The sequence below is a fragment of the Bos taurus genome, chromosome 5 (genome assembly GCF_002263795.3).
Source record: "Bos taurus isolate L1 Dominette 01449 registration number 42190680 breed Hereford chromosome 5, ARS-UCD2.0, whole genome shotgun sequence".
Classification (NCBI taxonomy): Eukaryota; Metazoa; Chordata; class Mammalia; order Artiodactyla; family Bovidae; genus Bos; species Bos taurus.
Window position 1 is genome coordinate 82,165,652 of NC_037332.1, and position 23,688 is coordinate 82,189,339.

The 23,688-nt window shown below is 39.1% G+C and overlaps 1 protein-coding gene across 15 annotated transcripts in view; it reads right to left on the minus strand.

Moving 5' to 3' along the window:
* PPFIBP1 (PPFIA binding protein 1) overlaps window positions 1-23,688 on the minus strand; it is a 207,300-nt gene that overhangs the window by 30,146 nt on the left and 153,466 nt on the right. For 6 of the 15 annotated variants that reach the window (XM_010805394.4, XM_010805395.4, XM_015471218.3 and 3 more), the window contains 9 exons: window positions 18,860-18,946; window positions 16,660-16,773; window positions 14,705-14,836; window positions 9,798-9,890; window positions 8,908-9,000; window positions 7,445-7,559; window positions 5,821-5,853; window positions 4,109-4,170; window positions 771-855 (listed from right to left, as the gene is read on the minus strand). In XM_010805394.4, coding sequence (XP_010803696.1) covers window positions 771-855; window positions 4,109-4,170; window positions 5,821-5,853; window positions 7,445-7,559; window positions 8,908-9,000; window positions 9,798-9,890; window positions 14,705-14,836; window positions 16,660-16,773; window positions 18,860-18,946 — 814 coding nt within the window. The remainder of the gene's footprint in view (window positions 1-770; window positions 856-4,108; window positions 4,171-5,820; window positions 5,854-7,444; window positions 7,560-8,907; window positions 9,001-9,797; window positions 9,891-14,704; window positions 14,837-16,659; window positions 16,774-18,859; window positions 18,947-23,688) is intronic. The other 9 variants (XM_024991420.2, XM_024991422.2, XM_010805397.4 and 6 more) reach the window with 3 other exon arrangements.

Here is a 23,688-nt window from a genome sequence, read left to right on the forward strand (position 1 = left end):
ATGAGATGGCTGGATGGCATCACTGACTCGATGCACATGAGTTTGGGTGAACTCCGGGAGTTGGTGATGGACAGGGAGGCCTGGCGTGCTGCAATTCATGGGGTCGCAGAGTCAGACACGACTGAGCGACTGAACTGAACTGAACACCAAAACAGATTTCCAATCAGCACTATCAAATCTTCCCACTGTAATACTGCAAGGTTCTCTTGACTGGTTTCCCTTCCTTCCAACACTGCTGGAATAGTCCCAGTGGTCCATAGTCCATGATGCTCCATTTGTCATGTCACTGACTTGTTAAGACCCTTCAGTGGATCCTCTGGGCTGGAATGAGAGCTGAACTCCTCACCTTGCATGATCTGGCTGTGTCTCTTCTATTATCTCATCTGTCTCACTCTCCCCTCTGCCCACGACCTTTCAGGCACATGCGTCTCCTTTTTTTTAATTGGAGTATAACTGCTTTACAATGTTATGTTAGTTTGCTGTACAATGAATGCTCTATGCACTGAGATCCTTTTCCACCGAGGCTCTCGCACATGCTGTGATTCTCACTCTGGAATGTCCCCTATACGTGGGGATGGCTCTGTCTGAGCAACCAAACAAGACCGCACTCAGCAGCCTACACTTTTTCTGGCAGAGAAGAGATGCCTAATAACTTTGCTGAATGAATGGATGACCCACCTAATTTGAAATAATAGCAATTGAGGCCAAATGTAAAAAGTTTACAGCCACGTAAAATCAACTCAAGCAGAAAAGCTCTTAGAGCTACATACCTTTTTTACTTGGAGCCAAAACCACTGTTTCTTGCATTTTCTTATACCTGTTCAGGCACTGTCGAAGATCTTCTATTTTCCGATCCTATTAATAAAATAATAATTTTTAATATTTGATTTTAAAACAATAAAAGTAATTGTGACACAAAGAATGAGCAGATGTGAATTATTTACATTATTCAAAGAATAGTTCTAAACTTTAATAAAACTGCTAATGTCTAGAATATTTTTCCTACATACATCAGAGATATAGAAAAAGTACCTCTAAATTTAGAGATCCTATCCTTCAGTTGCCATCTTTAAAAAACAAAAACAAAACAAGGTAATAAGATACAAAAAAAGCCGAGAAAAAAATCAACTTTAATTACTCTCCTCTCTAACATAAGTCAGAGCTGGAAAGAAAGATCTATACTTGTTATCTTCATCAGCCACCATCAATCTCCATCTGGTTTTCCCCTTCTCACAACACTCTGTCAAAGTTGCTTCAATTAGTCATCAGGGACTTTTCTCTTCGGGGCTTCTCAGGTGGCGCAGTGGTAAAGAATCCTCCTGCCAGTGCAGGAGCCGCAGGAGACACAGGTTCAGTCCCTGGGTTGGGAAGATTCCCTGGAGTAGGAAATGGCAACCCACTCTAGTATTCTTTCCTGGGAAATCTCATGGACAGAGGGGCCTGGCGGGCTACAGTCCATGGGGTTGCAAAGTGTCGGACACACAGCACACACACGACCTTCTCTTTACTAAAAACAATGGACACTTTTCATCCTTTTCCAAATCTGATCTCCAGGTGGCACTTGATTTGCCCCCACTTTCCTTCTTTCATTTTCCTCTCCACTCTTTCTTTTCTTCTGTCTTGATTTATTAATCCTTGAGCAGATGAATATTCACTTTCATTACCCCCAACTCCACCCCACGCTATCATCCCAACCCAGAATATGAAATGTTAGAGCTTCAGGGTTTTCTCCTTTACCCTCTTCTCTTCTCCCAGGCCCTCAGTTTGGTAGATGATAAACATGGGTCCCCTAGCTCCCTCCAACATGGATTTGGGGCATGACCATATGACCTACTTAGGCTAATGATATATAACAAATGTGGTTCAAAGCAAAGGCTTGAAAAGTAGTTGCACACTGGGGCGTGCCCTCTCTTGCTGCCCTAGGAACTCTGAGGCCACTACGTGAAGAAGCGTAGGTTAGCCTAATGGAGATAGGGAGATCATTTGGAGAAGACACAACCCAGTCTGTCAATCACCAGACATGTGAATATCCAGCCCCATCCCAGCCACCAGCAAATGGTAGAGGATCAGCAAAGTCAGCCTGGACTAGAACAATCTAGCCAATCTACAGAAGTATGCGAATCAACAAATGTGATTTATTACGGAGCAAAAGCAAACTGATACATCAACTATAGTTTTGTCCCCACCAATCTACATAATTCAACTCTATATTTCTCCTAAAATTGACAGGGCTCACTGCCCACCAACTTATAATCCTACATTAATCCTAAAATGTAGATTCATTTTCCAACTTTCTATGAGAAATCTCTGTAATGTCCCACAAACACATCACAAATTGAATACATCTAAAATGAAGCTCATTATTCACCCCGAGTACTTGAGTCTCTGCTTGGATTCCCTTAACTCTTTTATGGGTACCCTCATTCAACCCACTGCCCAAACCAGAAAATATTTCCCAAATCCAAAGATTTAAAACTCTTGCTAACCAGTGAATTTCTCTAAAATCCGCCCCCTCCTTATCACTTCACTGCCACTGCCTTGTTTCCACATCTTCATTTCTCACCTATTTTAACAGCCTCTTAATTGTTGTCTTCATTCTCTTTCTTTTATTCTTGCTTCTATTCTGCCACCAGAATTGGCTTTTTAACACGGCAATTTAATTATGTCACGGTTCCAGGTCTAAAGCTGAGACCCCAAATCGTTAAATCATCAGCTTCACTATAGCACCCCCTCATACACTCGTGTCCTCCATCTGTATCTCATGGCTCCAGAACTTTCCCAGTATGCCGTGGCTGTTCCAAGACTTGGTTTGGACTTGTGTTTTTGCTCATGGATCTTTTGCCCAGAACACTTCATTTTCCTGATGAATGACTCTTGCTCTCACTCAGGATTTGCCCAAATACGTCCTCTTTGAAGGCTTCTTGGAACCACCAAGAAGTTAGGTCACTCTTGGTGCTCTTAGAGAAGTCTGAGCATCTAATAAGCCCTCATACAACACTGGGAGTTTTGCTTGCTATTGTTGCTTTTTGATGGAGAGAAATGAAAACAAAACAAATTTTAGTGTTGTTGTTGTTTTTTTTTCCTCAAATTCAATCTATGTGGACAGCTTGCTAATGACTTTTTTATTTGATGTGGGGAAGACTAGCACAAATAAACCTATATATGGGTGGGTGGGTAGAATGAGTTTACTTCCGTTGAATAAAGAACAAAAAGAATGAAAGGCAATAAACAGAGTTAGGCAAGAAAGAGAAGGAAGCTTATGATGAGAAAAAGATCAAGACAAAGTTCTTTAGTGTTGGCTTGGTTTTTATTTCCTCGAAGTTAACTCTTTTTGTGGGAAAATGTCTCCTTGTTCTACTCATTAAGGGACATGAGGGGGGGACAGTTCTGGTGACAGGATCTGAACCTGCCTGCTGGGTATGTGGTTGGTCAGGGAAGCCAAAGAGACATGTTACTTTATTAAGGGCCTGCGTCCCTGCTCTGAGCAAAAGGCATTGAGAAGAAGCAACAGCTAGAGGAGAAGCCCTCCTGGAGATGTTGGCATTAGGCCAGTGCATCTCAAACAAAGCCTCGTGCCATCTTGATTATGGTGCCTGTGCCGGTTTCCTGGCATCTCACCACACAGGAGAGCAGAGACAATCCCAGAAGTGAAAGAGGTCAGCAGTGTGAAGGAAGCAACGTGTTCATAGAGATTAAAGTCAACATGATGGTGAAGCTAAAACTGTCATGGCTACCTCCTTCAGAGTTCATATGGTGGCCCAGAATTTCCAGGGACCACAGAAAGGAGGTACTATGGGCTATGTCCTTTCTCTCATTTGTCACCTGAATGTAAAAAGCTGATCTGATAGCTTTAACACTTTCTAAATTCAAGACGGTGGGCTGGAGGGATGGATTCTCTGCGGGCTCTACTTGTGCTATCCACATAGCACAAGTATGTCACTGGCCCACTGAGAGCAGGTCCACTTGGGCAGGAAGGGAGAATGCTTCCGCTTAATGTCAGTTGTTTAGGGGATGTTCTTTCAAACTAGGGTATCTGATGAAAATGCATGCAATGATCAAAATGATGATGTAACATATCCAAATAAACAGTTAAATTTCACCTACATACCTTTTCTTCATTTGCTGCCATCAAAGACTCCACAGCCTTTTTCATTTTTTGTACTTCAATATCTGAAATATCACAACATCAAATCAGAAATGTGTTTTTTTAAACATGTGTGAAAATACCAAGAAACTACTGACTCTTCATGTTGAAATGTTTTAAGGTAAAAATGTTAATAATTTATTCTGCTTGTTTGTTTTTTTTTTTAAGGCACATTTACCATTTATATTCTCTTTTAGGGAAAATCTGAAAAATGAACACTTTCTATTATAGCTCACCTTAATAGTCATCATTCTAGAAAAAAAAAAACAACTGCCCTCTCTCAAAGCAAGAACAAAATCCTGATAAGAACGCTGAAGATGAAAATTCAGTGCCATAACAATAAAAACATGGAGTTTTAACAGAAGAAACTTATAATAAAGCAGGTGAAAGTGATGAATGGCATATATATGACAAAAGCAGAGAAAATGTTCAGTTATAACCAAGACAGAGACGCAAATGGTAACAGCCTGATGGAATGTGATATTTACATGAGTGTCATGCTAAGAAGCTAGCTGTAGATTCCATACAGAAGGATAATAAGTACGTTGCTTCATCTATAAACTTCATTTCCAATACTATCTTAAAATATAAGGGCCAAAGTAAGTGATTCTCCTTAAAACCTGATATTCAAATAGAAAAGCATGCTACTTTAATCATAAAAACAAATATTTTAAATATGAAGTCAATCCAAAATGAGATCACAAATTAAAAAAATTAGAGAAAAAAGTTTAGCTAAAATTGTCTGCTTCCAAGAGAAAAAATACTACTAAAGGTGAATTTTAACACAATGATGCATCATCCAGCAGAGATATAACATTTTCAATTACGGTATACTCTGTAGGAACTGCTTTTATTATTATTTTTCAAATGGCAAACTTCCTGAAGAATTTAACATCTGGAGGAAAGGCCACTAAGGGTTTATCTTTATCCTGCATTATATAATCTAGGCTCTGTTAGTCAGCCTGGGTACAATTTCTTTTGTAACACAAGAGGGTATGTTTATAGAACCCCCTAATATAGATCTCAGTGAAAAAGTGGGCTACAAAACACTGGCAAGCAAAAGCAAGTTCAAAATGATTGTTAACTGTGGTAAATTTTAAAAACAGCACGTTTTGACTTTCCTGGTGGTCCAGCGGTGAAGAATCCACCTGCCAATGCAGGGCACACGGGTTTGATCCCTGGTCTACCAAGATCCTACATGCTGAGGGACAACTAACTCTGTGTACAACTACTGAGCCTATGCCCTCAAGCCCACACACTGCAACAGAGAAAGCCTGCATGTAGTAACAAAGACCCAGTGCAGTCAAAAATAAATAAATAAATTTATTTTTTTTAAAGCAGATTTTCATTGGAGTACAAACACTGTTTTCTCCTCTGACCCTGTATCTCAGGCCACGAGAAAATGCTTCCTCGCCTCTGCCAGTCTGGGGGCTCTGCTGAATCCTGCAGAGCAAAGGGGCTGACTCAGGTACAATCTGCAAAATGGTCTTTTACTCCTGCTTCTATCGTCTGTTAGTTACCCTCTATTTTGTAAATTCTGAAGAAATGAGGAGCTTATTGATGAAGCAATTTTACATCTTTGGTGAGAGAAATGTTTTAAAAACACATGCAAAGAACAGTCCAAGTAGTACTTTGGGTGAATGTGAAGGCTCATGGAAATACACCAAAAACCTTACTTTTGTCTTTGAGCTTCTTTTTAAAATTTTCATCTGTGCAGGAAAACCCATTGAATTGGAAGTTAGCATATATTACAACAATAATATTTCAAAAGCACTATAATTTGGTCTCTTTTTACCTAAAGTAAAGAGACTTTAATCTCATAAAGACTGAATAGGAAGCATTATTTTATGACTTCAGGACTGGCACTATAATACCATAATGCTTTCTGTGAGGTTAGAACCTCATGTAATTAATCAGAAGACGTAAATCTGAGTTACTACCTCTGTTACTTCATCTTTCTGAGACTTGACTTTCTCATATTAAAATTGGGCCTTCCATGTACAAATGCTTCTTAAACACTGTGATGAAAATCCAGCTAATGTGGCATCAGTTGCTTTTTATATTTCCGTTACAGTCTGATCTATGACCCTCCTGAACATGATGAGGACACTGCTTACGTCATCTCCATCTCACCATTCAATTTCAACAGCACTGAAATGATCCATTTCCTGTTCAACAAGATGAGTCCACTGATCATGCAGTTAGATGTTATGTCAGCATCAGATTCCATGAGTTTCTAAACACTAGCTCTTAATGCCTATACCTGTCTGGCCAGGTACTGCTAACAAGTGGTTCACAGACCAATTCAGTTCAGTCCAGTCACTCAGTCGTGTCTGACGCTTTGCAATCCCATGGACTGCAGCTCGTCAGGCTTCCCTGTCCATCACCAACTCCCCGAGCTTGCTCAAACTAACGTCCATCGAGTCAGTGATGCCATCCAACCATTTCATCCTCTGTCTTACCCTAATCATAGACCAGTGCTAGTCCTCAGATCTGATTTTGGGTAGCATTACTCTAACGTAGCCTCTATAGCTCACAAGTCCTATGAATCCATTTTTCTCTTAAGACTCTTGAAAGCATAACCTGCCTGTGAATGTCCCTCTATATATGTGGAAACAGAGACAAAAGATCCATTTCCCTCAATGTTGGACGAACTGAATTTTCAGATGGATAGGGAGTTGTGATACCTGCAGATAAATAAAGCCAGGGCAATCTAGAGCCAAGAAGACTATGGAGGTAATCTCATTCAAGCCCCTCACTGCACAGAAAATTGCAATTTGGACAAGAACTTTCTCATGATGAGAATTTACCATGTAATAATTAACCATGTAGGCTTCCCTGGTGGTTCAGACAGTAAAGAATCTGCCTGCAATGCAGGAGACCTGGGTTTGATCCCTGGGTCAGGACAATCCCCTTGAGAAGAGAATGGCTACCCACTCCAGTATTCTTGCCTGGAAAATCCCATGGACAAAGGAGACTGGTGGGCTACAGTCCATGGGGTTGCAAAAGAGTTGCCACGACTGGGCAACTAACACTAAGACCAATGATTAGGCTTAATCTAAAATAAACATCGGAAAAAGTACAGAGGTGCCCTCCTCTGGCTGCTCAAGAGGAAGTTAACATGTGCCCAAGCACAGTGAAGAGTCTCAGAGGAGTCCCTGCGGTCCCGGGCTCAGATGGCTTCTGCTGCTCCTCTCTCTCTTTGATGCTAAAGTTATACATCATCTAACATCAACTTCTTTCATAGATTGTGACGGTTTTAACAAAAGAAGAAAACAAATGTTTAATACATATTCTTACCTCGATCAAGAATTTCAATCCCTTCTCCTTTCATCTGGCAAACCAATTTTTCTTGTAGTCTTCTCACTTCAGATTCCTTCTCTTCCAGTTGTTCTTTCAGAGATGTCAGCTCCTCCTACAAATGATAAATTCATTCAAAAACAGTAGATTATGACTAAAAGGGAATATTCCGAGAGTCTGTTAACTCTTGAGTCAATAATTAGTTTTCATGAATGAAACAAAAAAAAACTACAAGAATTTAGACACAAACTTCAGAAATCAGTGGCAATGATGAGCAGGAAGCAAGATAATTAATACAAGTCCAATTTATAATAACTGTGGTATAATTATTTCAAGTTTCTTTGTAAACAAATTAAAAATGAATCTTTTAAAGTGTAATTAGGACTAGGGCAGCCCTAAGGTTTAAATCTTACGTTAAATAAAACATCTGACCAAGTTAATCAAAGAAGATAATCAAATTAGATGCTTAGTGTCATAAAAGCAAAACAAAATACAAATTTGAAAAATATATTAGACTTGCTTGACATTTATTCAGCATTTCAAGATGGTACTCATGTTCCCTAGACAAGACAGAACTTAATTAGTGGATAAGGCAGCAGGCAATAAACAACTTTAAGTCATGGGACTAAATAATTCCTTCTCATCACTAAGGTAAAAGAATAGAATCTCCTACAACAATGGGAAAAAGAGATTCTTTAATCTTAAAAAAAAAAACAAACTACACAACTATTTAAGACCTTAAATCCAATGTTCTATTTACTGAAGTTTGTTTCAGCTGCTGGTTATATTTAACACAGGAAATAAAGCTATGCAATGCTAATAAGTGTGCCTTTATTTTCAATATAACATTTTATTTTCAGTTGGTAAAGATAGCTATTACGTTTAGCATTATGAGAAGATGTAGCTCTCCAAAGCAGCTAAGAAGTTGGCCTATTATAGTTTTTACTTATGGTGGGAATCGACACCAAATATAAGGAATTTTCAGTAGCCCTGTCAAGAGGTGCTGCCATGAGCTTTCTATGCTTCGTTATAGTTCTACTATGCTTACTAAACAGTAACATCTACTCACTGCCATGGTAGCGTTACTTGATGCACGCATTTACCTTTGAGAAAGTCTTGAAAGAATAAGACCGTTTATTACTGATACCAAAGAGAAGTCTTTCCCAGGTGAACTTTTGCAATTATTTTACCATGCTTGGATCTCATTCTAAGACAATGAGATTTAATTTATAAACAAATACTTTTATTTTACAAGTTTATTACTTTTCACTATTTCATATGCTTCTGAAAACAATATTAGGGATTGCAATGTCCCTTTAATTAGCTTTACACATATTAAAAAAAAAAGGGGGGGGACACACACAAAAAAATGAATGCACACACCACTAAAAACACCATCACAGCAAAACAACACAAGCCAGAAAGCAACAGGCCATGGACCCATTACCCAAGGTCTACTACACCTTCAGTGATTCCCACTTTTGTTCCATCCGCTGCTTTTCATACTGCATCTGACCCACCTTGATTTTCATGCTAGAAAGTTTGGCCATTAAAGACTGGTAGAGAGACAGGAGTGAAAGAAAACTACAGATAGAAAAAGACAAGCTAAGTAACCAAGAACACAGTACCAGTTTATAAAAGAGGTTAGATAACTGAGAGAAATGACAGGTTATGTTCTATCAAATTAGTTCAACCCTGATTCTTATTCAAAATTGTTGCTGTTCAGTCACTGAGTTGTGTCCAACTCTTTTGGGACCCCATGGACCTACAGCCTGTCAGGCTCCTCTGTCCATGGAACTTTCCAGGCAAGAATACTGGAGTGGGGTGCAATTCCCTTCTCTACTTATTCAGAATGTGAAAGTTGTTCAGTCGTGTCCAACTCTTTGTGACTCCATGGACTATACACTCCATGGAATTCTCCAGGCCAGAATACTGGAGTGGGTAGTCTTTCCCTTCTCCAGGGGATCTTCCCAACCCAGGGATCAAACCCAGGTCTCCTGCACTGTGGGTGGATTCTTCACCAGCTGAGCCACAAGGGAAGCCCAAGAATACTGGAGTGGGTAGCCTATCCCTTCTCCAGCAGATCTTCCCGACCCAGGAATTGAACCAGGGTCTCCTGTATTGCAGGCGGATTCTTTACCAACTGAGCCACCAGAGAAGCCCTTATTCAGAACAATAGTGTTTAAATTCTAGATGGTCTCCGGCTTGGGGAAAAACTTTGTTCACTTGTAAAATGCCTTAAAATGCCTTCTTTATCACATTCTAAGTAGAAAATGTATTTTATCTATATTATTGATCATGGGTAAGTAGTAGAGCCACTTATATAAAATTTTTCACCATTGTGAAAACTTACCTTAGTAGATTTCAGCTTTTTCTCATACTGAAGTCTTTCATTTTCCATTTCACTGACTCTTAACCTCAAATCATTGATCTCCTGCATTAGCCCCTGTCCAAAAACAAACAAGGAAATACATTAGGAAAGCAGTAAACACCTATTTTACCTACCAAAATAGCAGTTTGGAAATCCTCAGTCAATGGCTCTTGGGTTATAGCTGGATGAATGAGATTAGACAAATGGGAATGAATGCGTCTCCTTGAGAATCTTTCCATTGAATCTTTCCACGGATCCACTGAAAGATCCATTGAATCTTTCCATTGAAAACACTGCCTCCGCCCTAAAATGATGGGACTGATTATGGAAATGAAAAGTGACAATAATTTTTAAGAAAGGTAACTGATTACTTGTTATAATTAAGCAAATATTTCTACATTAAAAATCACTATATGAACTCCATCTTTTTAAAATAATCCAGAGAAATTTTCTTTAGTAAAGTCATTAACTTTTAGGGCCCTTTCAGCGATATATGGATATTTATAAAAATATTTTTCTAATTACTTAATTTGTCTACAAAAGATACATATTTTTCCTCAACCCAATCTGGGAGAAATGAATGAAATTCAAACACTTTAAACCAAGGATTCTAAATTTGAGGTTAGATGAGAGCCCTGTCATTTACAAATATATTCAGCATCATAATATAATTTTATGTTTGGAAAAATGCAAAAGAAAGCAACCCTAATGTTTTCATAATACAAATACAATCATACACCTTTTCTACTTTTATTTTAGAAAATCTAATTTGTTTGTAAACATAGTCTAAATATTCTGAGCAATAGTGACATATTTTTGTCCACAGGCCAGAGAGTAGGAAAAAGAAATCAGAATGCAAAACAATACTAAGTCATCCAGAAGAAGGGCTCAAATAGTCTGTGAAGACGCCTCTTCTCTAACAACAAGGTATGAAGCTTCCACCAATGGTTAACGTGTTTTTGTTCCTCTCAAGATATTTATTCCTGAGCCACAGATTCCCAGGTAACAGAAAAGAATTACACAAGAATGCTATAAAAAACAAACAGAACAATGATATTAAAGTGTAATGATTCAACCTCACAGAGGCCAGGTAAAGGATGCTCTAGTGAAATATACTTAACCTACAGGTTTTTAAATTGTAGTTTCTTGTAAAACGGGGCAAAGTATTACCTAGTATTACATAATACTTTTGAATATTATAACTGTTAATACAGTGTTTCAATAAGAAGCTATTTTCTGTTTATGAATGACATAAATGTTTGACATCATTTAATAACATTTTAATTGTGATTAAGTTGTGATTTAGTTTATCTGTAAGTTCATAATTCAAGTAAGAGGGAAAAGTCCAGTTTCTCCTATTCATTTATCTACCATTTATTAAGCACTCTTGCATAATATGAGTTCTTAGTAATCTTTAATCAATCTGGTCTTCCACAGATATATTTTCCCACTTATTGTTAAAAGGAATTCTATTTGGATTGGAATTCTATTTGGATTGTTTCTATTCTGTTGTTGAATTGTTGATTGCTGGAATTCCTCAGCTTTGAATTCTATTTGGATTGTTGTATTTTACCACTTCCTTTAGAAATAGTGGCAATTTATAAAGAAGAAACAAATGAAGAAAACAGAATTATAAATTGAGGTCATTTTTCTATTAAAAAAGAACTACCCAATTATCCCTTGAGGTAATACTGTAAGTATGAACATAAATTTTTAATCTGAAAGAAGCCCTATCTTTCCATGATAACTCAAGCTAGAAAATCTGGAAGTAGCTCCTAAATATGAAACTTTAAAAAATGTAATACAAATTATTTCCAAGTAATTTCTTATCAGAAGTTCAGTACTTTTGAAAGTGAAAATCCTTGTTATCTTTCTCTTTTCCTTCGCAGAAAACTAGGGCTCCAGAGAAACTCGTTTCTGATATCTGTATTCTTACCAGAAGGGGGCACTGTTGAATGCTAACCACCTATCAGCAATTCTGGGATAGGCAAGCCCTGTCTTCCAAGGTTTCAAGACTTCTCTACCCCTAATCTTTTGGGTACCCCTAATCTTCCCCACACTCCACTGTTTTCTTAGAAATTAATCTCCAAATAACCTAAAATCTTAAGACAAAGTTAAAGAATTTTGGATTCATGAAACAGCCAGAGAAACATTTCAATTAAGGGGAAAAGGTAGGAAAATGAGCGTATTCATTTTAACTTTTTTAGTTTTAATCTTAAAGACTACTTCAATTATTTTCGTATATAAAAGCAGTTTTTAATATCCCATAATCTCTAATCTCTAAAAGGCATGCTATATCTTACCAATAGTGCTGAATATATTAGAAAGTTATCAGGAACTGAAGTTTACTAGAGGTTTGGTGACAAGATCACCTTGCATATGATTGAGGCAACGCATAAGTGAAGCAAGAAAACACCAAAAAAGGGTTTTACAAAAAATGCAAAGTCAAGAGATAGAAATATTGCTCTGGGATCTTACAAAAAAAAAAAAATCATAAAACAGCCAGCTACTTCAACTTAGTCCTAATGGTTGGTTAACATCTTGCATCCAAATTAAGCACAATTGTATGGGTTAATGGAGAAGGCAATGGCACCCCACTCCAGTACTCTTGCCTGGAGAATCCCATGCACAGAGGAGCCTGGAAGGCTGCAGACCATGGGGTCGAGAGGAGTCGGACATGACTGAGCGACTTCACTTTCACGTGTCCCTTTCATGCATTGGAGAAGGAAATGGCAACCCACTCCAGTGTTCTTGCCTGGAGAATCCCAGGATGGGGGAGCCTAGTGGGCCGCCATCTATGGGGTCGCACAGAGTCGGACACGACTGAAGAGACTTAGCAGCAGCAGCAGTATGGGTTAAGACTTTCCCTAAACTTTGTATGTATAGTAAACCCACCCCTTAAGGCTTCAAAACTGCGAACTTCTTTCCTGACACCAGAGTTAGCTCTACTGCCACCTTAGCTAACTGTTGACTGAATTCTACCACCATTTTATACAGCAGCTGTGGAGTCAGGGAAGGACAAAAAAGGAAAAGAAGAAATATCCAAACAGATTTTTAAAGAAAGCACAAAAGCAAGAATTTTAAAGAAACTAAGTAGTTTTCTAAGTTTTAAGAGCTCCTGTCTCAGTTAAACAAAAAATAGACTAAGAGCTTTAAGATTAAAATGTGAGCTAAGTTGGGATTTCCTTTTGCTACTGAGGAAATAATACATATACCAAGACTTTCCAGTATAGTTATATATTTGACAGAAAATTTAACTCTAAAAATAGCAATGGAGTGTTTGTTGTTGTTTAGCCACTAAGTCATGTCTGACTCTTTGCAACTTAAGAGTATAAACCTTATTAAATTCAGATCTAGGAAGGACTTTCATACAGTGGAAACCATGTAATATAGCTCATATTATGATGGCATGCAGTCAGCATAAAATAAATATTTGAAATAAAAACAGAGGGGAAGAGTAAGTAAATGATTTCTCTTCTCTCCTTCTTGGTGCCCATTTTGTAGCTAAGTATGACACTTCTCCATAGCCAACCAAGCAAACAAAATAAAGAAAAATGAAGAGATGGCCCTAGGAGAGAAAAAAATTTCTACAGCTCTTTATATTTCTTTTCTAATGAGTAGATTTCATATGGATATGCTCTGCACTGCACCTCCTGACAAAAAGCAGTTAACAAACTAGAAGACCTAGAGTAACAATAAACTAAGCTGAACAAACAAGCATGTTTAGCCATGAAAAGGGGTACTTCAAGTTGTAAAATCTACCCTGAATTTCACAAAAGTATAATGAGCTGTATTTATTAACTGGAATGACTTGCATGTGGAATAGACCAAAAGTAAAAGTCCAAATTAAATGACCTCTAAAATCTGTGATGAGTACATAATGAAAGCATGTTTGCTATACCTATTTAATAATCTACTTATTATATACTGAATAATCAATGTGCCTAAATAAGAACTATTAGTAAAGTCATGCACTTGAATCCATTATTTCCACAATGAAGAGAATCAGTATGGATGAACAGATGAATGGACAGACAGATGGATACACAAATGGCAGACAGACAGACAGAAGCTCCAAATGTCCTAAAGTCAAAAGTATTTTTAAAGGCGAGTGAAAGGATTAATATTTCATATCAAAAGTCTCAAAATAAAAGTTAATATTATCATTTAGTGATTAAAAAGTCAATGTAAGCTTATTCTTAAAAAGAAGTATGGATAATGAGGGCATATAGTAATTAACTGCCTCTCCTTCACAACTCCAAGGAATTTCAACTTGTTCTAGAAATATATGTATGTGAGATATATAAGTATGCATATATATAAATTAAAATGAAAGTGTTAGTTGCTCAGTCATGTCTGACTCTTTGTGACCGCATGGACTATAGTCCACCAGGCTCCTCTTGTCTATGGAATTCTCCAGACAAGAATACTGGAGTGGGTGGCCATTCCCTTCTGCAGGGGATCTTGTTGACAGAGAGATGGTCTCCTGCTTTGCAGGAGATCTCCCTATGGATTGTAATCTACCAGGTTTCTCTCTCCATGGGATTTTCCAGGCAAGAATACTAGAGTGAGTACCATTCCCTTCTCCAGGGATTTTCCCAAGCTGGGGACTGAATCTGAGTCTCCTGCATTGCAGGCAGATTTTTAAGCTGTCTGAGTCACCAGGGAAGCCCTATATCTACATATATATGTATGTGTACATATATATGTGGTTACGTCGCTTCAGTCGTGTCCAACCCTTTGCGACCCCATGGACTGTAGCCCACCAGGCTTCTCTGCCCATGGAATTCTCCAGGCAAGAATACTGGAGTGGGTTGCCATTTCCTTCTCCAAGGGGGGGTGTGTATGTATGAATATGTATATAAAGTGAGAGAAAGGGCACCACTTACCTCCGTGTCTCTGAATCTATCTTCATAATCCAGTCTGTCCTTCTCTACAGCTGTCAGTTTTAACTTTAAGTTAGATATTTCAGCCATCAGGTCCAACTTCTGAGTTTCTAAGGATGTCCTACTCAGAAGCTCCTATTAGAATTGAAGAGATACATGCAAAAGTTGCTTTATTATAAACAGTCACATATGGATGTGTCTTTCTTATGACTGTAAAACAGTATTATTAAGTAGAGGATGTGAAGATTAATTCTAAACAGATACATCTGGAAAAATTATTTGCTTTAGTTAACCTCCATTGAACCAAACTAGTGTTCAATAAGCAGCACATGTCTGCTTTTTCGGGAGACATATGTTCTACTGACAAACACATATATAAACTTACATATTCTTAAGCCTGTGATAACACTGATGACGATATTATGTTTGCTATGTGAAAGGTTTTGTTTTTACATGTACTAAGTGGTTCAATCCTCAAAACAATCTTATGAGATAGAAACTCATTAGGATAACCCATGAATTATCCTTGTTCAACGGTTGAGCCTCTTGATGAAGGTCAAAGAGGAAAGTGAAAAAGTTGGCTTAAAATTCAACATTCAAAAACTAAGATTATGGCATCCGGTCCCATCACTTCACGGCAAATAGATGGGGAAACAATGGAAACGGTGAGAGACTTTATTTTCTTGGGCTCCAAAATCACCGCAGATGGTGACTGCAGCCATGAAATTAAAAGACACTTGCTCCTTGGAAGGAAAGTTATGACCAACCTAGACAGCATATTCAAAAGCAGAGATGTTACTTTGCCAACAAAGATCCATCTAGTCAAAGCTATGGTTTTTCCAGTAGTCATTTATGGATGTGAAAGTTGGACTATAAAGAAAGCAGAGCGCTTAAGAATCGATGCTTTTGAACTGTGGTATTGAAGAAGACTCGAGAGTCCCTTGGACAGCAAGGAGATTCAACCAGTCAATCCTAAAGGAAATCAGTCCTGAATATTCATTGGAAGGACTGATGTTGAAGCTGAAACTCCAATACTTTGGCCACCTGATGCAAAAACTGACTCATTTGAAAAGACCCTGATGCTGGGAAAGATTGAAGGCAGGAGGAGAAGGGGTCGACAGAGGATGAGATGGATGGATGGCATCGCTGACTCAATGGACATGAGTTTGAGCAAACTCCGGGAGATAGTGAAGGACAGGGAAGCCTGGCATGCTGCAGTCCATGGGTCACAGAGAGTCGGACACAACTGAGCAACTGAACAGCTGAGGAAGGTAAGGGGCAGAGAGATTAAGAACTTGCAGAAAGTCATTACAGCAAAGAAATGGCAAAGCATGGACCCAACCTAAACAGTCCTACTCCAGTGTGTAGTCTACCCACTGTATGACAGGTCCTCTAGCAGACAAGCATCATACATGTGTGTATGCCCACATATGTTATACATTTTTTCCACTAAGAGTCACATAAGGTACTTGTGTGTTAGTCACTCAGTTGTATCGGACTCTTTGCAACGCTATGGACTGTCGTCCCCCAGGTTCCGCTGTCCATGGGATTTTCCAGGCAAGACTACTGGAGTGAGTAGCCTTTCCCTTCTCCAGGGGAATCTTCCCAAGCCAAGGATCGAACCTGGGTCTCCTGCAATGCAGGCAGATTCTTTACCATCTGAACCACCAGGGAAGCCCTTTTTCCTAATCCTAAAATATGCACTCATGGTTGGAAATGAGGCAACCATATGAAAGCATAAAGAAGAAAACTGAAATCATAATATTTTATTCCAGACACTAATTGCAATGAACACTTTCTATTGTGTGTATGTGTTTGGAGACCCACAACTCTAGGTTTTTGCTTCAAATAAGCCAGTCTAAGTGAATCATACAATTCACCACTGTATCAGAGCAAACACAACATATAAATGTAGCATCTCAAGCAGTTCAGCAGGGAAGCCCTGCCTCTGAACATACCTGCTGCAGCATTTCTTCTGTGGCATTCAACTTCTCTCTGTGCTCTTCAAGGCAAAACTCCAAATCGCGAATCTTCTCTCCCTGAGCCTCTACCTGGTCTGTCAACACACTCACCTGTATACAGAGCAAAATACCGTCATGAATTAGGAAGAATTTGGGTCCCACTGCCAACTTTATTTGTCTACGGAGAACACAAACTGGGATGATGTTACCAGTCATTTGGTTGTAAAAAAAATCTAAAAATTAATAAGAAACCAGCCCTTCACACACTTATCATGCGTGTTGGTTTGAGGATTCCTCTTCAATTTTTAAGAAAGTTAGGGCTGAACTGGGGATGTGCAACACTTTATAGGATAAAAACATTGCAACTCTTTATGAGAAAGAGCATGTAGACAAATTATCTTTTTTGGAGGGTCCAGTGAGGATGGGAGACAGTATTAGAGATTAAGAGAGGAAACGGAATTAATATTAGAAACAGAAGTCCTCAAGGACTATTTAGTTTCCTCCCCCGCCCCAAAGCAGTCTGTGGAGGGCTTCCCTGATAGCTCAGTTGGTAAGAATCCGCCTGCAATGCAGGAGGCCTGGGTTCGATTCCTGGTTTGGGAAGATACCCTGAAGAAGGGAAAAGCTATCCACTCCAGTATTCTGGCCTGGAGAATTCCATGGACATGGGGTCGCAAAGAGTCGGATATGACTGAGCGACTTTCACTACTGACTGAAAGTGGTCTGTATCGTTTATTTACTGAAGTAAAGTATTATAACATTATATTAGTTTTAGGTATTCAATGCAATAATTTGATACTTGTACACACTACAAAGTGATCATAACAAGTCTAGTCACCATCTGCCACCATACAGTTGACTCCCTGCACTCATTCCAACTATCCGCTAGTACCTTTCTTCTCTGGTAACCATCAATCTATTCTCTGTATCTATCAGTTTTGTTTTTTTCATTTGTTTTGTCTTTTAGATTCCACATATAAGTGAAAACAAGTGGTATCTGCCTTTCTCTGTCTTGACATTTCATTTAGCATAATACCCTCAAGGTCCAATCACATTGTCACAAATGGGAAGATTTCCTTTTTTTATGATGGAGTAGTATTCCACTGTAAATATACATACTATATACCACATCTCCTTTTTCTTCTTTTTAAACTTTTTGGTTTGTATTGGGGTATAGCGTATTAACAACGCTGTGACAGTTTCAGGTGAACAGCAGAGGGACCCAGCCATACTTATATTAATACATGTATACATTCTTCTGCAAACTCCCTTCTCATTCAGGGCTGTCACACAACAAGGACTATTCAATTTTGGTACTTGACAAAGAATACAGAAAAGAATCCTGGGAATCCAAATTCTGTGAGATCTTTCATGATCCCACATTTGAACACAAATGTGTTCAAAAGCCAGGATGTAGCTCAAAGGTCCAAGAGGAGCCACTGGGTTGGTCTTTCATCTTCAGTGTTTATTCCAAATCTCTGAGTTTTCCTTCCAAGGATCACTGGCCTAGAAAATATGCTTTTCTTTCCCCCCACCACCGCGCAGCTTGTGGGATCTTAGTTCTCTGACCAGGGATCAAACCCAGCCACAGCAGTGAAAGCATCGAATCCTAACCACTGGACTACCAGGGGATTCCCTATGCTTCAGTTCTTTTAGCTCAAAATACCAAAGTAAAACTATCTGTCAAGGATTTAAAAGACTGTGAAGGAGAGGAAAACTCTAATTTAACCTACAAACAGGACCCCACTACCCACTTTGTGTTGTTTGGTCCATGGCATCATTTTTCAAATTGAAAAAATTAAATATATATTCAGATTCAGAAATTCTTATTCATATTTATGAAATAGATATATGAATATGTAGACACACATATATATACATATATAGTTACGAAGTCAGAATTTCTGCTATATATATACATTTTTAAAAAGATCATTTATCAGAAAATCAGATGACATTGTGCCTATCACCCAGGGGGCCCTTGGAGAGCAGAGGCTAAGGGCTGCTCACTCTAGACTGGGTATGCATACCCTTGTTCCATCACAGTCCTCACTGGTCCCTAATGTGTATAGATGGCCCCATACTTATGTCTATTAGCAGTCTGGCTCCTGTAAGCAACTGAATTTGCCATCCCAATTTACAATGGTCTTTGTAAGTTAAGTCATGAGGGGGAAAAAAGCATTTAAAAATCACTTGCCTGAAGAACGAGGGATTCTTTATCATTTTCTAAACGGGCCAGTCTTTCTTGATACACATCTCCATTCCCAGGGAGGTGTCCATTCGTCTGAAAAAGGAAGTGATACGTGTCACAGGAAGCCTGACCCTCTTAAACACTGAACTACTGTGGGAAAATAAAAATGGCATATGTTTTTAATCCAAGGAACCTGAACAGAATTCAGCACAGCTGTTACTATTAATACAAAATATTGGAATGCAACATAGTTCATATAAAAACAGCAACAACAACAAAAAAGCACTTCTCATCAAGCAGAAAATCATGACCCAAAAGGGACAGTGACTACTGAGAGTCACTGACAGAGAGTACCCACTTGAGACATGCAAAGCTTTGTTGAGTATGTGGTTGGGCACAAAATCCCTCTTTCTCCTGAATGCCATCATCAGTGGGAATATACTGAGAGGGCCTTCCAATCCTCCCCTCTCCTCTCACAGCCCCAAACCCAGGGCTGCAAATGCTGGCCTTTAAATGCAAGACTGCAGGCTTCTTTCCGCTACTCCAGTCTCCAAATTACAAAACAAATGTTTCCTTTCTCCCTGAAGCCTTTCTCTGTTTTTCTTTTCAAGACCTTAAGCACTGAGTCCACAATGTCCTCCACTGGCAGCATGCGCCAAGTTCGCTGGCGATTTATCATGTTCTGTTCTGAATTCATCAACAACCTCTGCGTTTGCTTGTTCACCTACTATTACACTAAGCTTCCAGGCAGTCTATAAACTCGTGTTATCTTGTAACCTCCACAGCTTCCAGCCCAGAGCTCTACTTAGACTAGTGCTCACTCTTTTTTTCTCCTCCCTTCTGCCCACCCCTACTTTTTTTTTTTTTTAATCAGATTTGGGTATGTTTACAGATGGTACAAATGCCAAAGGAAATACAGATTGGGGGTGGAAGTGTAGATTTTTTTTTTCTCAGCCATCTTACATGTGCAAGTGATTAAGGAGACACATTAAAAAGGCTTACAGAGTGAAGACAACATAAAAACGTCATTTTGAAACACAGTAGTATATGTGATGTGTCCCTTGGTATCTCATTTAAATAGTTCATAATCACATAATGTATAATCCCAAAAGAATTTTCTGATTACTCATTCAAATACAACAGAAATACAAACCAGTGGAGTATAAAATAGTTGGACGGGGCCAACCAGAGTTCAACTGAAAAAGCAAATAAACCACCCCAGACTTAGAGTCAGAGAAAACACACACTGTATATCCTTACTGCCCAGGACGTAGCTGATGTGACAGCTATTATTTTTCCAGAATCAACTGCTTTTATCATTCTACCTTTCCAATTAATGCATTTTCTAGTATTAGTTCTGGAAATACCAAAAGCTATGTTTTGGGAAGGAAACAAAAACAAACAAAAACAGAGAATTAATGAAAAAGAAAATTGCAGGGTGTTTCTTCTAAAAATATATACATCCCATAAGGCCACAGGAGAATCTGAAACTAGTTAGTAAGCACGCACTATGTGGGTACAATTTTTAACATCAGCTGCTTGACCACATACCTGCACAATTATCACAGCATAATCACAGCCAGAATTAAATGACCAGTATTAGGAGTCTGATGGAGTGGCTAGGAGGACTTCCATCCCTGAGGACTACCAGGAAAATGAAATTTACCTTAACCTCTTGAGGACTGTTTTTGGGGAAAGAAGTAGGATGTGTAATGAATGGACGTTCTCAATCTGAGAAAAGTGCTGAGACTCGCCCTACATGACTTTAAATCTCTCATTTTGATCATGAACACTAGCAGGCACCTGCTTTTAAAATTACACAAGCAATGTTTTACAAACATATACGTTTTCCTGGGTAGGGGAAAAAAAAAAAAACCTTTCTCCTTAGTGAGGACAAAAAAAGCAAAAGTCCTCTTTCTCCTGACTGAAGGAGACTATAACAAGATCAGAACTGTTTCTAGAGCAAGTTCTAGAAGTGTTTTTTGAAGCTACTGCCTATGACATGGAAATAAGCTGTCCCCAAACCAGTTCTACAAAATGATCCATTTAAAAAATATTAAAAATTGACCACAATGAGCATGCTCATGTTTCTCAACACTGTATTGATATTTACAAGCAGTCGTAATGCTTGTGAGTAGTTTATTTTTAAACACTAAAATAACTTTAGGAATAAAAGACAAATGAACCACTGCTGGAATAATTATGTACTTTTGAAATATTCTGTTGGTATATTCAAGTAGATAAAGGTCTGTTCTGTTCATACGTTAGTTTCTGCTAATTTTTATTACCTTTGCCTCAAAAATGCTAGCAAGAGGTACATTCCATTAGGCAAATACCCTACTGTCTCTATTCTCCCTCCATCTCCTGTGCCCTACCTCCCAGATCACTCCATGCCTCCCCAAACCCGGCATGCTCTCTCAAACACTAATGCTATTCCTTCTGCATGGACTGTATCTCCAACTCTTTCCCTCCTTGTTCCACCTCATTCCTTAGAATCCACTTCAACTGGGGCTTGGTCTGGAATGTCTTCCATGAGTTGCCTGTTCACTCATATGCTAGTTAACCACATCCAGATGTCCCTTTGTTGCAGCAGGCATCACACTGAATGGACTAGGCTAGACTTGACTACATACAGAACTCTCTGTACCTATAGACTCTGAATTCTTTGTACAGTCCTCTTTCAATCTGATGCACAGTGGGTGCTAACCGACTGCTGAACAAAGGAACACTGATAGATGTTAAATAAACATCAGGCAAATAAAAGATGAATGAATGGTTTTATCCTGGCCTTCTTCCTTCTGAGCAAGACATTTATTCGCATTTCCTCTACTACCTGGTATGCACACACCATGATCACTAGCTCCTTTCCCCTCAAGCCATATTCTCTTCCTACCACATTTAAGAGGTGGCTTCATCAGTTCAGTTCAGTCGCTCAGTTGTGTCCGACTCTTTGCAACCCCATGAATTGCAGCACCCCAGGCCTCCCTGTCCATCACCAACTCCCGGAGTTCACTCAGACTCACGTCCATCGAGTCAGTGATGCCAACCAGCCACTCATCCTCTGTCGTCCCCTTCTCCTCCTGCCCCCAATCCCTCCCAGCATCAGAGTCTTTTCCAATGAGTCAACTCTTCGCATGAGGTGGCCAAAGTACTGGAGCTTCAGCTTCAGCATCATTCCTTCCAAAGAAATCCCAGGGCTGATCTCCTTCAGAATGGACTGGTTGGATCTCCTTGCAGTCCAAGGGACTCTCAAGAGTCTTCTCCAACACCACAGTTCAAAAGCATCAATTCTTCGGTGCTCAGCCTTCTTTACGGTCCAACTCCCACATCCATACATGACCACAGGAAAAACCGTAGCCTTGACTAGACGGACCTTTGTTGGCAAAGTGCCTTTTTTTTTTTTTTCTCCCGTCCGTGCCGCATGGCTTGTGGGATCTGTTTCCTGACCAGGGATTGAAGCTGGGCCTTTGGCAGTCAGAGTGCAGAGCCGTAACCATTGGCCCTCCAGAGAATTCCTTCCAGAACCTTTTCAATGGTCAGTAATTGAGGCCCTCTTGCACGAACTCCCTCATGTACTTCCTTCTTCAACACACAGTATTACATATCGCTTCCTACATCTTCCCTGTCTTTCTTCCTGCCAGTCTCGGGAGAACTGAGTCTTAACTCCTTCTTACAAGCTCACCATTCTTCTATTTTGGAACCTTGACTTCCTGTTTCCCCTGTGAATTGACCTACACTTATCGCCTCCATCCTTATCTCATCAATTTCTTTCTCTCAATGAACTTTCATTCTCCTTTCCAAGATCTAATTCCATGGCACTGTGCCCACCTCTGTACCAGCTCCCACTTCTCTCTGCCTATAGAAATCCACCTTTCACAACTGCTCCCCACCTCCTCTTTCTTACACCATGTCATTCTCTTCTCCTCTACCGAATTCTCCTCCACATCTTGCCTTGAACTTCATGATTAACTTTTGCTGAAAAGCTAATATTCTGCCAGGGGGGGCTTACAAGTGATTTTATGTATCAGTCATTTATAGTTTTTCAGTGCTAACAGAAACTTTATTACATTTATTTTGATTCTCCCAAAATGCTTATGAAATTCTAAGCCTATAATTAAAAACATATTTGGTATAAACTCTTGTTGGGTGAATTTAACATCCAATGCATTGAAGACCAGCCAGCCCAAATTATTTTACTCAAAATCCCAGAGATGCCTTCAAAAGAACTCTTTCTAGTACCACTCATGATGCAACCTTTTATTGACCACATTCAACCCAGCTGAGAGTTTAGGTCAAAACTGGAATCAACGTGAGGATTTTAACAATGCAATCTTCAACTGACAGGGGGTGCGGAGGGGCAGGACTGGAATACACCAGGAAGGGCAGGGCACAAGAGGCAGCTGGACTGTAACAGTGATCCTTTAATTAAGGGACTTATGGAGTTTGCCAGATTTTCCTGACATAATGGGTGTGGAGGGATATGTCTAAAAAGCTTTATTCCTCATCGAACTATAGAATCCTAAGGGTAGGCAGAAACCACACCCAAGAACGTGAATTGCCTGAACTCACATGGCAGGTGCTACACACACCATCTACCCTTCACCATCTAAATAGAAGCTCTTCTTTTTCTATTAATTTCCCTGTAATCATCAAATATAAATACAAAATCAAGTGAAAAGATGTTACAAATGTTAGCATTTTGCATTATATGAGTCTCTTCTTTAAAATGTTTTAATACAGAAAGCTTCAAATATATATAAAAATAAAGACTACAATGACAAGACCCTTTGTACTCATCACCCAGTTTCAGCTTCATGACAGGTGGGAGTCTTCTA